This window comes from Phascolarctos cinereus, unplaced genomic scaffold (genome assembly GCF_003287225.1).
Source record: "Phascolarctos cinereus isolate Bilbo 61053 unplaced genomic scaffold, phaCin_HiC Scaffold_4;HRSCAF=312, whole genome shotgun sequence".
In the NCBI taxonomy this organism is placed as follows: domain Eukaryota; kingdom Metazoa; phylum Chordata; class Mammalia; order Diprotodontia; family Phascolarctidae; genus Phascolarctos; species Phascolarctos cinereus.
Window position 1 is genome coordinate 89,488,584 of NW_027555847.1, and position 20,499 is coordinate 89,509,082.

General features: G+C 44.4%; 1 protein-coding gene across 2 annotated transcripts in view; it reads left to right on the top strand.

The window, feature by feature from the left end:
- VIPR1 (vasoactive intestinal peptide receptor 1) overlaps positions 1-20,499 on the top strand; it is an 88,136-nt gene that overhangs the window by 23,756 nt on the left and 43,881 nt on the right. For both annotated transcript variants that reach the window (XM_020999207.2, XM_020999208.2), the window contains exon 2: positions 7,824-7,923. In XM_020999207.2, the coding sequence (XP_020854866.1) occupies positions 7,824-7,923 (100 nt within the window). The remainder of the gene's footprint in view (positions 1-7,823; positions 7,924-20,499) is intronic.

The following is a 20,499-nucleotide window of genomic DNA, read 5'->3' on the forward strand; positions in this document are numbered from 1 at the left end:
TGGCTTCCTTCCATGCACTTCCCCTGGGAAGTTTGTGTAGTTGGCTCATCCCAGTCTGCCCTTCCCATGTCTTCCATCCTCACAGCAGCACCCCGTTTCCTTCTGAGGGAGCCGGTGACAGGAGCACTTTCTCTCTTCTCTTGACTTCCTACCGGGTCTCGGGGAAGTATCTGCTAAACTCATTAATACTGAGGTGATAAAGACTGAGAAGGGGGAAGTGTTGGGCTTCTTGGGGAATGGAGCCTGGGTGGGCCAAGACGGAATTTTGGCATGGCAGGGTGAAGATTTCTGGCCGGCTTTCCTGGCTGTCTGAGGGCAGGTCCCAGTCTTCCCTCTCAGGCCAGGGATTCCATGAGGCCTGGAGGTGGTGGCCTGGCCTGTTTCTCTGGGAGCAGCAGGTTCCTTGAGCTGATGGAGGGGTGGGGGGAGGAGAGGGGAGGGAAGAACAGAGAGCCAGTGACTGCAGCCTGAAGGGCCCAGGTATGGGTGGCAGGCCTGAGGCTTTGGGTCATCCCTGTGCCTTTATGGGGCTAACAAGCACCACACTCTGACTTGTCAGTGACCTGGAAAGAGGGTCTCTGTAGTATGGGAATACAAAGTTGCTGCAGGGGGGAATATAGACACAGCCTAGAGGCCGATAATGGGAGCTCCCCGAAGGCTGTTGAGAACTGGAAAGGAAGGTCAGCCCTGATGCCCCTCTCTGATGTCCTTTCCTACTGAAGCAGAAGGGATAGCGGCTTCTCTGATCCCAGGAAGCACCCTGACAGATCATTCATTCATCACCTCCCCTTCCCCTTTCAGGCAGATCTAACCTTAAAACACAGCCCATGAGAGAGTTCTCAAGGCAGATCCAAAGTAGGCCTGCCACTTACCTCTGTGCAGAGCAGTGGACAGGCACCCCCCAGCCCTATCTGGCCTTACCCAACCCAAACCTGCCCACTAGATACAGGAGCAGTGATGACTGCCAGGGCCAGGAAGGATCTTACAACATAGAACATAGAATATCAGAGTCTGCAGTTTAAAGAGCATGTGGTCTAAACTCATCATTTTACAGATGAGGAAACTGAGCCCAAAGAGGGTAGAAGGCTTGTCCAAAGTCTCATAGAACCCAGTACCTGTGACTTTTCCTACTACCAACACTTTCCTTAACAATTGTTTCTGGTTCTATTTTTGGACTAATCTATAAATTAAAGTATTGATAAAAATAAATAAATCTATTTCTATTTCCACAGCTTTTCAGACTCCTCCCCTCCCCTTGCCCTGCTCCCAGCCTCACAGCTTCTCTCCAGGTTAAACAGTCCTCGTCCCTTTAACTCTTTCTCACATAACATAATTTCAAGTGCCCTCCCCATCACTGGACAGACTGCCTTTATCAGCGCCTTCCCTAAAATGTGGCGCCCAGAATCTGAGTACCCTGCAATTCAAGCAAGGGGAAAAGACTGCTAGACAATCACCTTCCTGCTCTGGACATTTTATTTATTCAAAAAAGTCACTGATGTGACCACAGTGGTTTCCTGATATTGCCTCACCCCTAACAGAACCCTCTCTTGTAACGAAATAAAGCTAAGCAAAACAAACTTCATAGAACAGTGCATGCAACATTCCACACCCCTAGCCCCCCACCTTCCTGCTGAATAGCGAAGTATGGCCAGTTCTATTCATGTTACCTACGTTCAGGCTGGTTTTGTTATTTGCTTTAACAAGTGCACCACACTAAAATAAGAGAATCTCGGAGTTAGAAGTGAGATTAGATGTATTCCACTTGGCCTCAGAGAGGAGGGCTTGAAATAATTGACAGGAGTTATAGGGAGGCAGGTTTAGCCTTAGCATAAAGAAGAATTTGCTAACAATGAGGGTTGTATGAAATGGGAATGAGCTGATTTATTGAGGTAATGAGCTCTCCAGCACTGGAAGTATTCAAGCAATGTTGGATGATTTCCTCCTGGGGGTGCTGTAAAATCAATGTAGAGAGGGGCACAGAAGTCTGCACACAAACCTGGAAGACTTGATTACGCTTTGGGCTCTGGACTAAATGAGGGCCTTAAGCAAATTACTTCCCTTTTCGGATCCTATTTCCTTATGTGTGGAATGGGAATAATAATCTTTGCATTGACATTATTGTCCTTGAGTAAGTCATTTAATTTAACTCTGAGCCTCAGTTTCATTACCTGTAAAATGGAGATAACAAAAAGGTGAAGATCAAACGAAATCGGAGCAGCTAGCTGGTGCCATAGTGCATGGAGCTATGGGCCTGCAGTCAGGAGGACCCGAGTTCAAATTCAGCCTCAGACACTTACTAGCTGTATGACCCTGGGCAAGTCACTTAACCCTGATTGCCTCAAAAAAAAAATCAAATGAAATAATGTATGTGAATCAGTTAACATTTCCGCACTGGGCAGAAAGTTGGACCAAATTACCTTGACGTTCCCTTCTGAATCTTTGATCTCATTGAATCTTCACAGTAGATGTCTTGGGTTGCGGGTAGATGCTAAATTTCCAGGGTTAGAGGTGAGATCTAGGGGGAAGAGTCCAAGGAACTAAACTTGACAGATGAGGAGGCTGGGCCATCCAAAAGAGATGTCCCCAGGCAGCTTTCCACATCTGTCCTTCACAGTCTTACCATTCATGGCTTGGTTCTCCGTGTCTCTCTCGATCTCCCTGTCTCCATATCTCTTTCTCCTGTAAAATCTGTCTCCAGCGTCAACTTCCCTCCAGGGAAGACGCCAGTGTGTCTCTGCCAAGGTCTCAAGTTCAAGTCTGGAGTGGGAGGGGAGCGAGTAAGACCCTGTTCAGAACAGCACTGTGTGAGAAAGATGAGGAGAAGATCCCTTGATGGAAGAAGACATGGGCCTTGTCCCATTATGATGAAGAAGACAGGATGCATCCAGGAGACAGAACAGAGAGGAAGGAGAAATCTCTGGAAAGTCTGGGAATCACAGATTCATAGAATGCTAGAACTGGGCACTAGAGATCGTTTAGTCCAACCACCTCATTTTACATCTGAGGAAACTGAGGCCTAGAGAGTTTAAACGACATGCCCAAAGTCATGTGCTTTTGCCACTGTATCAGTCTTCCCCATCGTATAAAGGAGGAAACCGAAGCCTTATAATGGGGAAGTAATTTACCCAAGGGCAGACGGCTGGTAAATGTCAGAGCCTGGGCTTCAATCTAGATGGGGGTGGGGAGGCTGTGGCCTCGAGGCCAGATATTTGGATCTCAAGCTCACCATTCTTTCCACTGTTCTGATGGGAGAGGATTCAGAGACATCCATGAGGAAGCTGCTGCCATAATTTGGTGGGGTTGGTGAGGAAGGTTAGTGGTGGGGAAATGCCGCAGACCCAGACTATTAAAACTAATCATGTGGAGAGGCCCAAAGAAATTATGCAGCAATTAAATATGGAGAACTGATTTCTCATTCTGAGACTCAGTTTCTTCTTCTGTAAAATGAGGAGGTTGGACCAGATCATCTCTAATGTCCCTTCTAGTAATAAATAATAATAATAATAATAGCACTGCTATAGTACTTTAAGGTTTGCAAAAATGCTTCCTGTGTGTTATCTCATAACTCTAAACATGAGGATATGAGGAGCGTCAGAAGCTATGTGTGCTGAATGTCTAGAGGGCAGAGGAAGGAGGCTTAATCTGTTCAGGATAGGGCTGTGCGGGGATGATAGGGGAAATACCCATTGATGGAAGGAGACATAGGCATTGTTTCATTATAACGAAGAAGGGATACAACCAGGAGATGGAACAGAGAGAAAGGCAAAACCTAGGAACGTAGATGTATGAGGCCATGTAGTCCAACCCCACCCTCTTTTCACAGATAAGGAAACTGAGGCCCTGAGTGACTTGTCCAAGGCCATCCAGGTAGTAAGTATCAGAGGTGAGACTAGAACCCAAGTCTTGTGATGCTAGAGCAAGTGGTCTTTCTACTGAGATAAGTATTTCTCCAGCATTCACAGGCACACAACTATGTCCATGAGTGTTCAGGGGCAAAGTATGAACTAGGAATGTTTGCACCTGAAGCAAGCGAGAGAAGGTCAAGGAAGGGGGTGGGAGAAGCTCACCTGGGCTAGAGTGGCTGAGAAGGAGAATACCTGCCCTGGGACACTTCAAAATTTCTATACTGCTAAAGAATTCTGGGGAAGTGGGAATGGGAGATAGAGGGAAGGGGGGTTATCTTGGGATGAGGCTTTAGTCATCAAGGGAGGGCAAGGAGGGCCCCAAGGGGTATGGTGGGAGGAATGCACTCCAGGATACTGCTAAGCTCCTGCACCTTGGGGCAAGGTGCCAGCTGTTCTACCTTAGTGACAGCTAGTCCATAGCCTCGACCCATCCAGGTTAGAGAAGAAAATCTTAGGTCATAGATCAGAGGAGTTAGAGCTGGGAGGGACCTTCCAGGTCCTCATTCCACAAAGGAGGAAACTGAAACTCAGAGAATGCCAATGGTCATGGAGTTCCCATGAATCAGGCTCTATACCAGTAATCATCTGGTTCCACAGCCAACTTTCTTTCTACTCCACTCTGGCTTATTCATCACTGACTGGCTAATTAACTACCCACAGCCTCACATACCCATTGCCTCAATAACCCAAATAGTATAATATCACTTTTCTTTACTGACTCACCTATGATATGGTATGGTATAGAATGATATGGTGTGGCATGATAAGGTATGGTATGACATGGCATGATATGATATGATGTGGAATGGTATGGCATGGCATGATATGGTATGGCATGGTATGGTATATGTCATGTGATAAGCACTGATGTGAGAATGTGCTGGTGTGCTGTATATCTGAAGGGCTAGGGAAGGAGCCTTTCAACCTATTTAGAGTTGGGCTATGCAGGGATGGGGATGGGGGAGCTCTGATGGGAGAAAGCAGAGCCCTGTCCTTAGGGAGTCCCACTGTAATGAAGACAACATATCCAGAACTCTGAGAAGGGAGAAACCAGATCAGAGTCAGAAGACAATCCCCATGCCCTGCCATGCATCCCCCCCTCCTTGAATTTCTTCTCAAATTAACCCAATTCTCAGCAGCTATTGATTGAGGAATCTTTGCATCTAGCCTCTCTTCTCACCAATCCATCTTCCACATAGTTGCCCATTTGCTGGAACTTTATTTAAGATTTAGCAGTTTTTGAAGCATTCAGAAGCTGATGCCTTGCCTCATACTTTACTGAGAAAATCAAGACCATCTGTTGTGAACTGACTCCCCCGCCCCCTAGTTCTATGCCTCAAATTCCATTGTGTTTTCCTCTCTCCTTCTTTCCTCTAATCTCAGAAGAAGAGATGCCCTTACTCCTTACCAAGGCCAACCCCTCTACCTGTGTGTGCCCTTGATCCCATCACTAATCTTCAATTTGTCTATCCATCTGCTGTCTCCTTCTTCCCAGGAACACGCCCAGACCTCTCCATGACTTCAAGCTATTATCCTGTGCTTCTCCTTCCTTTCATAGTCAAAATTCTAGAAAAAAAAAAGCTGTTTATAATCATTGCCTCCACTTCCACACACATATCTACACACTTCTCAGCCCCTCGAACTCTGACTTCCAACCCTTCTACTCGATTAAAACTGGTCTCCTCTAGCTTCTGAAAAATCTGTTCAATGGTAGATCTAATGGCTTTTTCTCAATCCTCATTTTTCTTCCCTCTTTGCACCATGTGATACTAACTCTCCTTCCTGAGTTTTAATGACACTGTTCTTGCCTGGTTCTCCTCTTACCTACCTAACGTTCCTTCTTAGTCTTCCTTGTTCCATCATCTCATCCATGTGCTGCCCCTTATTGGGTATGCTCCAAGCAGATAATTCCCAGAGCTATACGTCCAGCCTGAGTATGAGTCCTGTGTCACGAACTGGCTGTTGGACATTTCCTTCTCCTCTAAGATGTCCCAGGAGCATCTTGAACTTAACATGTCCCCAACAGAATTCATTATCTGTCTGCCTAAACCCTTTCTTTCTCCTCCTGTTTCTGCAACGGTCTTTCCAGGCACTCGGGATTCACCTCTTCCTTATTTGCCATGACCAGTCAGTTGCCAAATCTTCCCGATTTGACCTCTACTCCATCTCCTTCCCCTTCTCTCCACTCACGCCATCACCACCCTGGTTCAGGCACCTATTACCTCTTGCCTAGGCTGTTCATATAAGCTCACAATGGATGTCTCTGTATGCAGCCTTTCCCCTCTCTATCATCTCCTATAGCCACTGAACTCATGTTCCTAAAGCACAGATCTTATCATGTCACCCCCTGGTCTGGAAGCTTCAATGGCTCCTTATTACCCCTAGAATAAAGTTTGAAACTTAAAACCCTTCAAATCCTGGCTCGAACATCTCTTTCTGAAATGATTACACATCACCCCTCCTTCACGAACTCTCCATTGCAATTCCCATGTCTTTGCACAGGCTATCCCCCACCATGCCTGGAATATGCTCCCTACTCAACCCTACCTTGTGGGATCCTTCCCTACTCCCAAGACTTAGCTCAGCGCCACCTCCTATATGAGGTCTTTCCTGATGGGGCACCCTCCCTAGTTAATAGTGCTTTCCTTGCCCCTTGAAATTATCTATTTCACAATTATTTATCCAAATAAAGCATTTACCCCTGGGTAGGTTGGCAGGCACTATTTTTGCATCTTTAGGGTCTAGCCCAGTACTTGACACATCATAGGGACTTATAAAATGCTTGTCAAATGAAAACAGAAAGTGGAAGAAAGGATTTCCTAGGAACCACGTTGGGAGAGAGGACCTACTTCTTGGGTTAGGTGAGTTAGTGAGTGCCGTAGATCTGAGCTTAAACTGCCGGCTATGGAGAAAATGCAGCCTGATGCCGCAAGGATCCCTTGTACCTTTAGCAGGGTTTGCCACCCAAACCATTCTAGAACACAGAGGCCCTGAAAACATCAAGCTATTCTTATAAATTTGCCAAGGCAATGCCAGCTGTGCCAGACACCAAGCAAACTGAAGGCGACAGAACAAGAGATTTCAAAGTCCTCTTGACCTCAGTGGAAATGCTTGTGTGTTTTTAAAGAAAGGGGAGAAAACACAGGCCCAGGAAGAAGGCAGGGAGGTGCAAGAATTATTCTCAGCTCCATTATATGGATGATTCATAGGAATGCCAGTCTTAGAGTCAGGAAGACTCATCTTCCAGAGTTCAAATCCAGCCTCGGATACTTACTAGCTGTGCAACGCTGGGCAAGTCACTTAACCCTCTTTGCCTCAGTTTCCCCATCAAATGAGATGGAGAAGGAAATGACAAATCACTCCAGTATCTTTGCCAGGAAAACCCCAAATGGGGTCACAAAGAGTCAGATACGACTGAAATGGCTGAACAACAGCAATAAAGAATGATGTCAGGGTGAGATGTGCCATGGGCTACTGTCAGCTAGAAGCATCTCCTTACAAATCCCAGATAATGCAAGACAGTATATAGTTCAAAAGCCGCTCTTGCATTACAGTCAATTGGTCAAAAAGCATTAATGGAACATCTATTATGTGCCAGGAATTTTCTTTTTCCGTCAGCCCTGTTAACCTCTCTAATTATAGAATCACGGAATGTCAGAGTCGGACTCCCTCATTTTACAGATGGGAAAACTGAGGCCCCAAGAGACCAAGTTACTTGCCAAAGGTCACGTAGCAAGTTAGCGTCAGGGCTGGGACTCTACTATCCCTGTTGGGCCTTGGGTTGGGGGAGGAGAGAGAGCTGGTCTTGTCCTCCGACCCTGGGGGCCTGGGGTGTTGTTGGGCAGTGGCCCCTTCTTCACAGAGGCCAGGGGCTGAGATTTCCTGGGCCACTAATCTGGATTACTTTCTGTCTCACAGGTAGCCAACCACCTGCACGAAGAATGTCTCCTAGTACAGAGCATAGAGTTGGAGCGGGAAAAGTGCTTGGAATATGAACAAATACAAAATAGGACTGAAGGTGAGAAGTTGTCTCCTTCCTCAACCAGCCCTTTTTTAATAGGGGAGGGGTTGGAGTGGGCACCAGTGAGACCCCTGAAGGAAGTCAGACAGAAGGAAGCCCAGCCTCTACCCTCAGGGACCTCCCAGTCCCAGGGGAAGACTGAGTCAAGGGCTGCCCCGTGTTTCTGAGGAGGTGAGCAGACCATAGCCAGCCTTGCTTGTACACATAATGTGATGTCACAGCAGCTGGGACCCCAGGCATTTCGATCTGCCTCGGCTGCCTGATCTGGAAATTTTACCATTAGAGAGAGCTACTGTCTTCTCTGGAAATCTTCCTGTTAAAATGCACCTGTCTTACCTGCTTAGGGCTAACATATCAGTGCTCACATTAGCACGCTGTGGTTATCAGAAGGGCTGTGCCCTAAGGGAATAATAAACAGAATGGGAACTAAAAAAAAGGAATCACCTTGGAGATCTGGGGCAGGGTTACTGACTCCCCTTAATATTCCCTGGGACAACGGGCAGCACCAAGACCCGAGCCTGGGAACTAAGGGGATGTCAGAGCCGGCTGGGTGCCAGTTCTTCCTTGGCTGTTAGTGGGAGAAGACTGAGAGAGACTAGGTTGACTTGTGTGTTGGTACTGGAAGTCTCCCTGGGAGAATGAGAACTATGGGTACAGTTGACTTCCTGGCACAGATGGGGAAACTGAGGCAGAATCTGGACCTGGCTGTCCTAACTTCTAGCACAGGGCTCTTTTCACTACCACACAAAGCATTTGAGAGCATCATCCTTTAGACTTGCACTCTGGGGCTATCATACAACATCTTTGTTGTCCTTCTCCTCCCCTCACCCAACCCCATCAGCTGGCTTATTAGCTGGAGCAGCCAGTTCATTATCTTCACTAATTAACTGAGCAGGATTAAAATCACATCTCTTCGTACAGCTGAGTAGCCCCTGCCAGATGTTAGTAGATGGCTTAGTTAGGCCAGGGATGGAGGAGAGTGAGATTTGGAGCAGGGAGGGTACAGTCAGCTCTGTTGGCCAGGTACTGGGGGAGGAGGGAAATCTCTGGGCACTGTCATGTACAGGGGATAGGGCGGCTCAAGGGGACAGGGTGTTAGGAACTGAAGAGGCATAAAATCTGTGTCTTCACTGCTTGGTTTGATCAGATTGTGCTGTAAGCGAAGGAACCTGGATCCCTGGGAAGGCATAGAAGTGTACCTTAGGAATGTACTAAGTACTTACAGCTAGCTCGGGAATCCCCTGAAATGGTCACCTGCATTCAAATCTGCGCTATTTCAAGTTATGATTATATAAAATATGGTCTTTATTTCAGCCCAGTGTAAACATATGGTGTAAATTCAAATAACTCGACCACTTCGGGGGTTATTATTTCCATGTTGGACTACCTTGTGGGGGAAACTGGGAGAGAGGAAATGGTCCCCACCTTCAGGGAATTTATAGTCTGAGTTAGAAAGAAAGTAGATTTGAGTCCCACCCTCAGGGAGTTCATGATCTGTTATGGGGGTGGGAAGATGCATACTTATGGAGCAGTTAGAGACTAAGGCTTGACAGTATAGAACCAAAGGCTGCAGTGATAGGTTGGACTTGAAGGAGCCCAGGTCAAAAGATGGAGAAAGAGAATGGTTTGGAGTGGGGTGAAGAAAGACTAGTGATAGTTAGCACTTTATAAACACAATCTCATTTTATCTTCATAACAGACCTGGAGGTAAATGTAAGGTATGTAGAGGTTAAGTGACTTGTCCAGGGTCATATAGCTAGTAAGGGTCTGAGGCTGGATTTAAACTCAGCCTTTTCTAACTCCAAGTCCAGCACTCTCTCCACTGCACCACCTTGTTGAATCTGAACGGCAGAGGAGGCTCTGGGGAGGTAGAGGGAGAGAATGATACCTAGGATGAAGGTAGTCTTTGGGAGGTGAGGAGGGTGGGAGGTAAGGAGGATGGGTGTTGGTAGGGGTGAGTAGACGGCAATAGGACTATTTCTAGACATAGAATCACCCAGGAGCAGACAGACAAGTGTCTTACTCTCCCCTCTAAGCCCCTTCCCCCGCCAGGATCAATGGATACCTATTCTGTCTTGGATGATGTAAAAGTGGCACAGCCACTTAGGGTTGCCTGTCCTTGCCTTTGGATCAACCTCGTGAGAGAAGGGCATTGTAGGACAATAGAAAGAACCCTGGGGATCTGGGTTCAAGTCCTAGCGCTCTCACTTACTAGGTACATGACCTTGGGCAGCCCTTGGCCTCCAGCTTCTCCACATGTAAATTCCCGATGAAAATCTCGGCACTTCCTATCTCAAAGGAGTGTTGTGAATAAAGTGCTTTTTTAAATGGAAAAGTGTGAGGTGTCAGAAGGGTCTTTCTGGAAGTGGGCCTCAGCCCATCTTGCTTTGGTTTCCTCATCCCTTTCCTGTTTAGAATGGAAAAGAAGAGCTCCGCTTTCTTCCTGTTTTTATATAAGAGAGGTGGCATGCGTTTTCCTAGGATGCTTAAATGAGAATTCATTTGTATCTGTCTCTGTGGATTCTCTGGTTGTCTTTTGATTTTCCTTTTCTCCTTTATCAGTCAATCTCTCTCCTATGTACCCACAGCCCCAGGGTTTCTTCATCTGTCGACTGGAAGTTAGTTACCTCCTTGAAGCTGATACAATTGTTACATAACCATCTCTTCCTGAAAGCTGCTTCCACCCTCTCCAAATCATTTTTTTTCTCCTTTAAGCCCAGCTGGGGGATTATGTAACTAACTCTTTCACTCACACACACACACACACACACCCCTTCTCCCTATCCTTTCCTCTTCTGATTCTTCCTTCCCTCTTTTCCTTTCCCTCTTCTCTCCAATTCTTCCCTCCCTCTCTCATTTTTTCTTCCTTCTCTTTCTTCCCTCTTCCCTTTCTTCTCTCTCGCTGTTCATTTCTCTTTTTTTGGTTTTTGCTAGGAAAAGGGGCTAAGCGACTTGCCCAGGGTCACACAGCTAGTAAGTGTCAAATGTCTGAGGCTAGATTTGAACTCAGGTCCTCCTGTCTTCAGGCCCGGTGCTCTATCCACCATGCCACCTCGCTGCCTTTGTTCATTTCATTTCTCTCCCTCTTTCCCTTCTCTTTCTCTCCCCCACTTTTCTTCTCTCCCCTCTCCCGTCTTTGTCTTCTCTCTTTTCTTCCCCTCCCTCCACACTAGATTTGGAGTCAGGAAAGACTGGTGATAGAATCCCGCTACTACACTTAGTGGCTGGTCACTGATCCCCTATGAGCCTGAGTCTCCTTGTAAGTGAATGTTTCAAACTACAGCTACTCAGAGGATGGTGGTAGCAATAACAGAAATAGGGAAGTTATGGGGAGGATCAGGTTTGGGGGGAGGAAGATGATAGATTCATTTTGCAATTTGTTAAGTTTAAAGGCAAGAAATCCAGATGAAGGGATCTAGTAGGCCAGTGGAAAAAGGACACCAGAGTTCTGGAGAGAGATCAGGGCTGGAGACAGAACTGTTTCGGTAGTCTGCCAAGAGGTGACAAGTCAAGAGTGAATGAAGTTGTTGACTCTTCTCTTTTAATCACTACCAATATCCAATCAGTTTTAAAGTCCTATGACCTTTCCTTTCTATGATAGCTTACATTCTTCCCCTCTTTACAACCACCCTAAGTCAGGTGCTTATCCCCTCCCAATGGCACTATTGCAATCGTTTCTTTCTCTCTCTCTCTCTCCTCTCTCTCTCTCTCTCTCTCTCTCTCTCTCTCTCTCTCTCTCTCTCTCTCTCTCTCTCTCTTCTCTCTCTTTTCCTGGGGAGGCAATTGGAGTTAAGTGACTTGCCCAGAGTCACGCATCTAGTGAGTAGTATGTGTCTGAGGCTGGATTTGAACTCAGGTCCTCCTGACTCCAGGGCTGGTGCTCTATCCACTGCGGCACCTAGCTGCCCCATACAATGGTCCCTTAACTGGTCTTCCTGACTCCAGTCTGTCCCTTCCTTGTTCCATTCTCCATACCACTCTCTGCCTAAGAATCCTTTCTAAGTCGCTACTAAGCACATAGCCTTCCTTTACTGAAAAACCTTCAGTGGCTACTCATCGTCTACTATGCAATAAATGGAATAAATATCTTCTTCTGATATCCACGGTCCTATATAAGACTCCTCCTCCCTTCTCATGAACATCTGTCCGAGTCTCTCCCTTCTTTGAAGGCCCAGCTCAAGTGCCCCTTCTTCCATGAAGCCCTCTCTAATTTCCTCTCTTGAAATTTCTCTTAGAGATTTGCCAGAACCTCTCCTTTGTACTCCCTCCCTCCTGTAACAGTTTATTTGTTCACATGTCTGTCCTCCTATTTGGTTGTAGACTTGTTGAAAGCAGTACCTGTGTCAGTCTCTTCCCTTATGGATCTGTCTTTGTATTCCCTTGGATTAGAGCACTTCATGTGTGTGTGTGTGTGTGTGTGTGTGTGTGTGTGTGTATACTTAGATTCATATGATATGCCCATATATGTGCATGAATATATATATACACATATGTATGATGTGTATACACACACACACAAACAAGGACCTCATATATATTATAGGCATTTAATAAACATCTTTAATTGAATTAAGGACCAGAGCCAGAGCATCACTGATCTTCCCTTGCTAAGGATTCTGACCTATTCTTTGCCTCAGTAATCAGCTCCCTACAGCCACAGTAGCCACAGACCCAACTGAAGTCTCCTTTCTGCCACTGTGGAGAGGGCTTGGGCAAAATCATAGGGAGGGACTACAACTGATCGAAAGGTAACCCATGATAGAGTCAGAAGATCTGGGTTCCAGTGCTGGCTCGAACACTTCCCAGATGCGTGAGCCTGGACAACTCTTGGAGACATCTTTCCAGGTCTGCTGTCCTGTATTATGAGATCCTGGCCAACTCTACTAGTGTGTGATTCTGGGACTGGGCTAATCTGACCCCCTCATCATGGTCGACAGGCCCAATATGATTTGGGTAGGCAGAAAGGCCAGGGAGGCTGACCTCTCTGGACAAGCTGGGCACTTTGTCAGCTGAAGGCTGGGGGCACAGGAGCCTGAAAGACAAGGGATGCCAAGGCCAGGAGCAATGCGGGTGACATCTGGGGACCTTGCCCTCGGCCTTCTGTAGCCTTATCTTTCCAGAGTCCGCATCCCCATATAATCCAGATCCAGAGATCAGGCACCTGCCCCAGGTCACTCAGCCAGGGCACAGGAGGGCATGCAAGGCAGGTCTGCCTCGTGACTCCCTTCCCTGATGATGTAATCCTTGGCATTTCTCCGCATTTTCATGCTCCCACGCCCTGACACAAACCCCTGCTTAGTAACTGTAGGTGCAGGGAGATACACACGTGTGAGTCTGTGCTGGTACAATCCCTCAGTGTGTATTGTAAATGTGTATACCTGTGTACATGAGCGTGTCAGCCCGTTGTGAGTAGCTAACCACGAGAGCGGATGAATGTGTTCAAGTGCGTGCATAAGAAGTGACAAGGAAGAGACAGGTCAGTGCACTTCACTGTGACTCGTTTCTGGTCGGAGCCCGGCAAACAAAGCCATGCCTCACCCTGCCCAGGCTGGCCCACAGGTACCTAAACACCACCCTGCTTAGCCTCAAGGGCCTTTAACTGACTCATCCAGATGCTGGATCCGCCTCCCTTCTAATGAGGGCTGTTAATGGAAATGCCCCTCAGGCAGGTGGCCTTGTTCCAGGGAATCCAATTACCTGGATTTGAGAACCTCGGCTTGCTGGCCTCCTGCCAGTCACTCTCTCTTACCAGGGACTCTGCAGGCCCCGCAGAGACGACCGAGGCTGCCCTCCTCACACAAAGCCCCCCAAATCTACCCTCCTGCCGTGCTACACTCCCCTACTCGGAATCACAGTCAGAGACTCTGAGACTGCGGCCTCTGCTTCCCCACTGTCACCAACCTTCTCCTCTTACAAACAAAGAAACTGAGACGCAGAGAAAGGAAATGGCCTTGTTTGGATTGCTTGGCTAGCGAGCTACAGAGCAGAGGAACTAAAAGAAACAGCTCACGATTCTCACTCCAGGCTCTTTTCACTGCCTCAGGATGCCAGGAGTGGAAAGGCAGCTGGGTGCAATGGAAAAAGCACTGAAGTTGAGGTTAAGAAATCAAGCTCCAAGAAGGACCTGAGTTCAAATTCGACCTCACACACATAACACGTACTAGCTGTGTGACCCTGGGCAAGTCACTTAACCCCAATTGCTTCACCCCCTAAAAAAAAAAAACAAAAACAAAAAACAAGAAATCAAGCTCCAAATTCCCACTCTGATACAATAACAACATTCATATAGCACTTTAAGGTTTACAAAGCACTTTACAAATATCTTATTTGATCCTCACAACAACCCTGGGAGGTAGGTGTATTATTATCCCCAATTTACAAATGAGGAAACTGAGGCAGACAGAGGTTAAGTGACTTGCCCAGGGTCACACAGCTAGTAAGGTTCTGAGGTTGCATTTGAACTCAGGTCCTCCTGGCTCCAGGAGCTCCATCCACTGTACCACTTACCTACTTACCAGCTGTGTGTGTGACTTTGGGTAAGTCACTTTCCATCTCTGAGCCTTGCTTCCTCCTTTGTAAAATGGAGGTAATAATGCATTAAAAGGGGGACTAATAATAATACCTATCTTCTAGGCTTGTGAGAAAAGCACTTTGCAAAACTTAACACCTCCAGTTCTATCAATAAGAGCTGCTGGGTTTTTATTATTATTATTATTATTATTATTATTATTATTATTATTATTATTATCATGCTGGTCTGCATGTCTATCCTAATATTCAGAATCCTTCAAGGCCAGGCTCAAGTTTGACCTCCTACTGAGTGTCCCCTGACCATAGCAGGCCACCCTGAGTCCTCCCCCCTCTCTGGTTTCCTCCCGCATGCCTCACAAACCTAAACATACTGGCCTATCTTGTTTCATGACTATTCTCAGGTGAGCCTTGCCTCTCCAACCAACCTTTGAGTTCTTGGTTTCTGCTCTGGTATAGATTGGATGTGAAGACTTCTTTTTTTTTTTTTTTGGTGGTGGTGGGGGAGACGATAGGGGTTAAGTGACTTGCCCAGGGTCACATAGCTAGTAAATATCTGAGGCTGGATTTGAACTCAGGTTCTCCTGACTTTAGAGCTAGTGCTCTATCCACTGTGCCCTGATTTGAGACTCCTGAACTCTACATAAGAATGATGGAATGCATACATACATACCTATAGAGACAGTCAGGTATAAGCAAACAGACAAAAGACAAAAATAATAGGAGCTCTCAGTTCTATGGCATTTTAACATAAGAGTGTTAGTACAAGTATTATCATTCTCATTTTCCAGATGAAAGCCCAGAGAGGAAGAAGGAACTTGCTTACGGTTAGACTGCTAAGAAGTATTAGAACTGGGTAGACATAATAGAGCTGCATTTTAAAAATACATAGATACATACATGTATGTGTGTATATATATATGTATATATATATACGTATATATACATATACATATATGTGTGTGTATATATAATATGTATGTATAGATATATACATATACATATATTATATATATACATATATGTATATATATATAATATTTATATCTGTATTGAGGTGTAACAGGATTAGGAAGGACAACCTATCTGTCACCACCAAACTCACTCGTCAATGATTTCTCAGTCCATACTGAAGCACTCTTCATTCCCATACTTAATTTCATCATCCCAAACTCTAGAGAAATGTGTATTTTCTCATTAATTAATAAAATCTCAACATATCTCTAACCTAATCGACTAAGCTCAGAGCCCCCACCTGAGTTCATCAAAAATTATTTATTTAGTAAACTGAGGAAACTCCCTTTGCTGATAGTAGTTACTCATATCTCTAGATTAAATTCCTTAATCTAGGCTTAAATAAATATCAAAAGTAGTTGATCAATCATGCATTAGCAGTGAACTCAATAAAACAAAGATATAGATAATTATCTTAAATATTTTATTTGTGATAAATATCAAAGCCAGAGTTGCCTCAAAGCTTCACTGTAACTGAAGATGAATCTCTTCACTTTTGAGAACACAATCCCACACCATTTAGTTCTTTCAGGATAAAAAAACACACAACTCCCTTCCAAAGAATCTCTTTGAAATATAAAAAGTACACTAGTTTCATAAAGAAAGAGCAAGATCTCCTTCTAACTTCTCCAGTTTATCTCCACCCATGATAGGAAAACAATTGTTTAAATTTCCCTCAAGCTCTTACTAAACATCTCTCCAGACTCTCACTTCTTAAAATCCTCTGTATGTTTCTTCGCAAAATAACAGTTAAGATAGTTCTAATGAGAAAAAAGTTCCTCCTCACATTTTCAGTCCTTTTCATACTTGATCTCCTAGATCTTCAGAGATCACAGTTAAACTCACACATACACTCTCCTTCCATAGGGATCTGATAGAGTGATAATTACTGGGCAGTTAGGCAGCACAGTGGATAGATCTCCCACCTTGGAGTCAGGAGGACCTGGGTTCAAATGCAGCCTCAGACACTGGACACTTACTAGTTGCGTGGCCCTGGACAAGTCACTTAACCCTGATTGCCTCACCAAAAAAAAGTTGAAAAAAAGAGAAATGATTACTTATTGCAACTCACTAACATCTCTCCTTAAGGAGACAGGCATAACCTCTATATTGAGGGTTCTTAACTTCTTTTGTTTGTTGGTGATAGACAGCTATGCCAATCGGTGAATCCTATGGACCTCTTTTCAGAATAATGTTTTTTAAATAATTAAAGGAAATGCTCAATTTAAGTTAGTGGAAGTAAAGATGTATTTTTTTTCCCCATCCAAGTTCCCAGACCTGCCCACTCCCTGAAATCTATCCTCACTGGAGATCTATGGACTCCAGGTTAAGAAGACAGTGTGTAGGAGGGGCTTTTCAAACAGAGCTTTCAGAGGGAAAGAGAAAGATCAAAGAAGGGAGAGTATTCCTGTTTGGATGACAAAGAGAAGGCCAAACTGCTAGTGGACTCTCATTTTGCTTCTGGTTTTCCTAACAGTTCCAAGGACTGAAAAGAACAAAGATGGCAGGGAGTTAAAAGCCAAGATAGGTAGGGAGATAGAGAGAGAGAGAGAGCGATGGCTGCCCTTCATGGATTCAAGTGAGCTCACCCAAACAAAGCATATTCCAGGACACTGAAAGAACTGGATGCTAAGCTGCTGTCAGTAAGTAACCTTTGAAAGATAGTGAAGAATGGAAGAGATACTTTACGACTGGAGAAGAGTAAAGAGTCTGATTTTTTTTTTAAGGGAAGACAGTAGAGACTGCAAACTAAGCCAATGAATTTGCTTTTTGGTTCCTGACAAAATTCCAGAAAGTATTAATGGAGTAAATGACATCTAGAAAAGGAAGCTGTGGTCGCTGACAGCCAGCATAACTCTAAGAAAAGGCCGTGACAGACCAACCTCATTTCCCTTTTTGATGAACTTACTAGAAGGTAGATTGGGAGAATGCTGTAGATAACAGTTTATGTAAAAATTTCAACAAAGCATTTGACAAAGTCTCTTATGTTTTCCTTGTGGACAAGATGGAGAAATGATTAAATTGGTTGAATGACCAGACCCAAAGGACAATTATTAATGGTTTGCTTTTTAAAATTTTATTATTCTTTTTAATGGTTTGCTTTTTTGCCACAGTCCTGTCTCCAACCACTAAATAGCCTGGTCCAAGCCCTCATCTGCCAATGAGGTCCATGACCTCATCTACAAATATTATTAAATTAGATGATATTTATAAAATAACTTAGCACAGTGCCTGATACATAGTAGGTGCTTAACAAATGCATATTCCCTTCCTTCCCTCCCAAAGGAATCAATGGAAAAAGAAATTCCTCCTCTCTCTTCCTATGAATAGAATGAAATTCATGGAACAGTGGCCAGGATGGGAAGATCAGGGCTGGGATAAGTAGGGGATGGAGTAGTGGCAATCTCGGATCAAAGGCCAGAGTTCTTCCATGATTCCTCCTCCCATTAGGGGGTGCCAATCAATGAAATTAGTGTAAGTCCAGGTCTTGTTGGGAAACTTCCAACTATGGCTCTGTACGAATGTGTGTGTTTTGTGTGTGTGTGTGTGTGTGTGTGTGTGTGTGTGTGTGTGACCCAAGAGGAGTATGTATTAGTGAGCTGATTTACATATTTATAATGAATTCATTTGGATCCACAATCCAAAAGTTGGAAGGTGCATCTAGGCCAGAGGTAGGCAAACTATGGCTGTAGAACCCTGTTTTTGTAGGGCCTGCAAGCTAAGAATGGTTTTTACATTTTTAAATAAAGTTTTATTATATTTAAAAACATAAAAATCATTTTGGGGGGAGCATACAGAAACAGTTGGTTAACTTGTATCATGACAAAGTAAGGATCCAAAAAGTCCTCAGCAAGCTAGAATGTTAGATTAAATCTAATAAGATGAAATTTAATAGGAATAAGTATACAATCCTATACTTTAGCTTTAAAAAAGTATAGGATGGGAGAGATGTGTCTAAACATCAGTTCATGTGAAAAAGATATAAGGACTTTAGTGGACTATAAGCAAACTGAATAAGAGTCTATGATGTGCAGAGGTGGAACCAAGATAGCAGAGTAGAGAAGCACTCAGCCAAGCTCCCCCCAATTCCCCTCCAAACAACCCTAAAATAGTGCCTCAGATACAATTCTGAAGTGGCAGAACCAGCAAAGGGTCAGGGAAAACAATTTTCCAGCCCAAGACAACTCAGGAGATCAGCAGGAAAGGTCTGTCTCACCCAGGTGGTGGTGGGCCCAGGAGTGTGGTAGGGAGGGGTGTCAAACAACTGGTCAGAAGGAGATTGCAGAAGACCCTTTGCCAGGGCTGGGTTCAGGACCCTGTTACATTGCCCACACACAATTCTGGGTCACAGACCAGAGCCAAAAGGAACAATAGCACTTGAGGCCTCAAAGGAGCCAGGGCCCAGTTCCGGGTTCCAGGGCGGAGAGGAGTGTTTACAGTTACTCACAGGAAAGGAGGGACTCTGATCTCAATTCCAAGATAGAGGGGAGTACTAGCAATCGCAGCTGCAGGAGAATGAGGGACCTGGCCACAGTCCTAGTGCCAGGAGGAATGCTACCACTAGTAGCTACAAGGGAGCAACGTACCTTCCTGGGTAAAGACTAGAGCACAGGCCAAGACAGCAATGACTGCACCTCCCCTTAGATCACCAAAAATCTATAGACTCCCAGAGCTAGCTCTGCAAACAGTAGCTAGAAAGGCCTCAAGTTTAGGATAGCGCCCCCTTCATAACCTGGAGTAGAGCCCAACTTAAGGTCAATAAATAAGCTGGGGAAATGAGCAAACAACAACAAAAAGAACTGGGCCATAACAAGTTACTATGGTAACAGGGAAGAGCAAGACACAAACTCAGAAGACAATGATGTCAAAGCAGCTACATGCAAAGCCTCAAAGAAAAATGTGAATTGGTCACAGGCCCAACAAGAATTCCTAGATGAGATCAAAAAGTATTTTAAACATCAAATAAGAGGTAGAGAAAGAACTGGGAAAATAAATGAGAGAGATCCAAGAAAATTATGAAAAGAGGGTCAAAAGCTTAGTGAAAGAGACACAAAAATATTTTGAAGATAATAACACCTTAAAATACAAAATTGCCCAAATGGTAATGGAGGCACAAAAATCCACTAAAGAGAAGAATGCCTTAAAATACAGAATGAACCAAATGGAAAGAGGTACAAGAAAAAGAAAATGATTCCTTAAAAACAAGAATTGGGCAAATGGAAGCTAATGACTCCACAAGACACCATGGAACAAGAAAAAAAAATCAAAAGAATGAAAAGACAGAAGAAAATGTTAAATATCTCATTGAAAAAAACCAACTGATGTGGAAAATAGATCCAGAGGAGATAACTTAAGAATTATTGGACTATCTGAAAGCCATGATCAAAAAAAGAGCCTAGATATCAACTTTTAAAGAATTATTAAGGAAAACTGCTTTGATCCCCAGAACCAGAGGGTAAAATAGAAATTGAAAGAACCCATCGATCACCTCCAGAAAGAGATCCTGAAATGAAAACCCCTAGGAATATTACAGCCTAATTCCAGAGTCCCCAGGTCAAGGAGAAAATATTGCAAGCAACTAGAAAGAAACAATTCAAATATCACAGAGCCACAGATCTAAATCACCCATATTAAAGCTTCCATATTAAAGGATTAGAGGGCTTGGAATATGATATTCCAGAAGACAAAGGAGCAGGGATAGCAATAATAATCTCAGACAAAGCAAAAACAGAAAGAGACCTAATTAAAAGAGAGAAGCAGGGATGTGAAAAGGTACCATAGACACTGAAGTAATATCAATACTAAACATATATGCACCAAATGGCAAAGCATCCAAATTCTTAAAGGAACAGTTAAATGAGTTACAGGAAGAAACAGGCAGTAAAAACCATACCAGGGAGGGATCCCCTCTCAGAATTAGACAAATCTAAACATAAAATAAACAAGAAAGAAATTAAGGAGATTAGAATTTTAGATAAATTAAATATGATAAGACCTCTGGAGAAAAGAGAATAAGAATAGAAAGGAGTA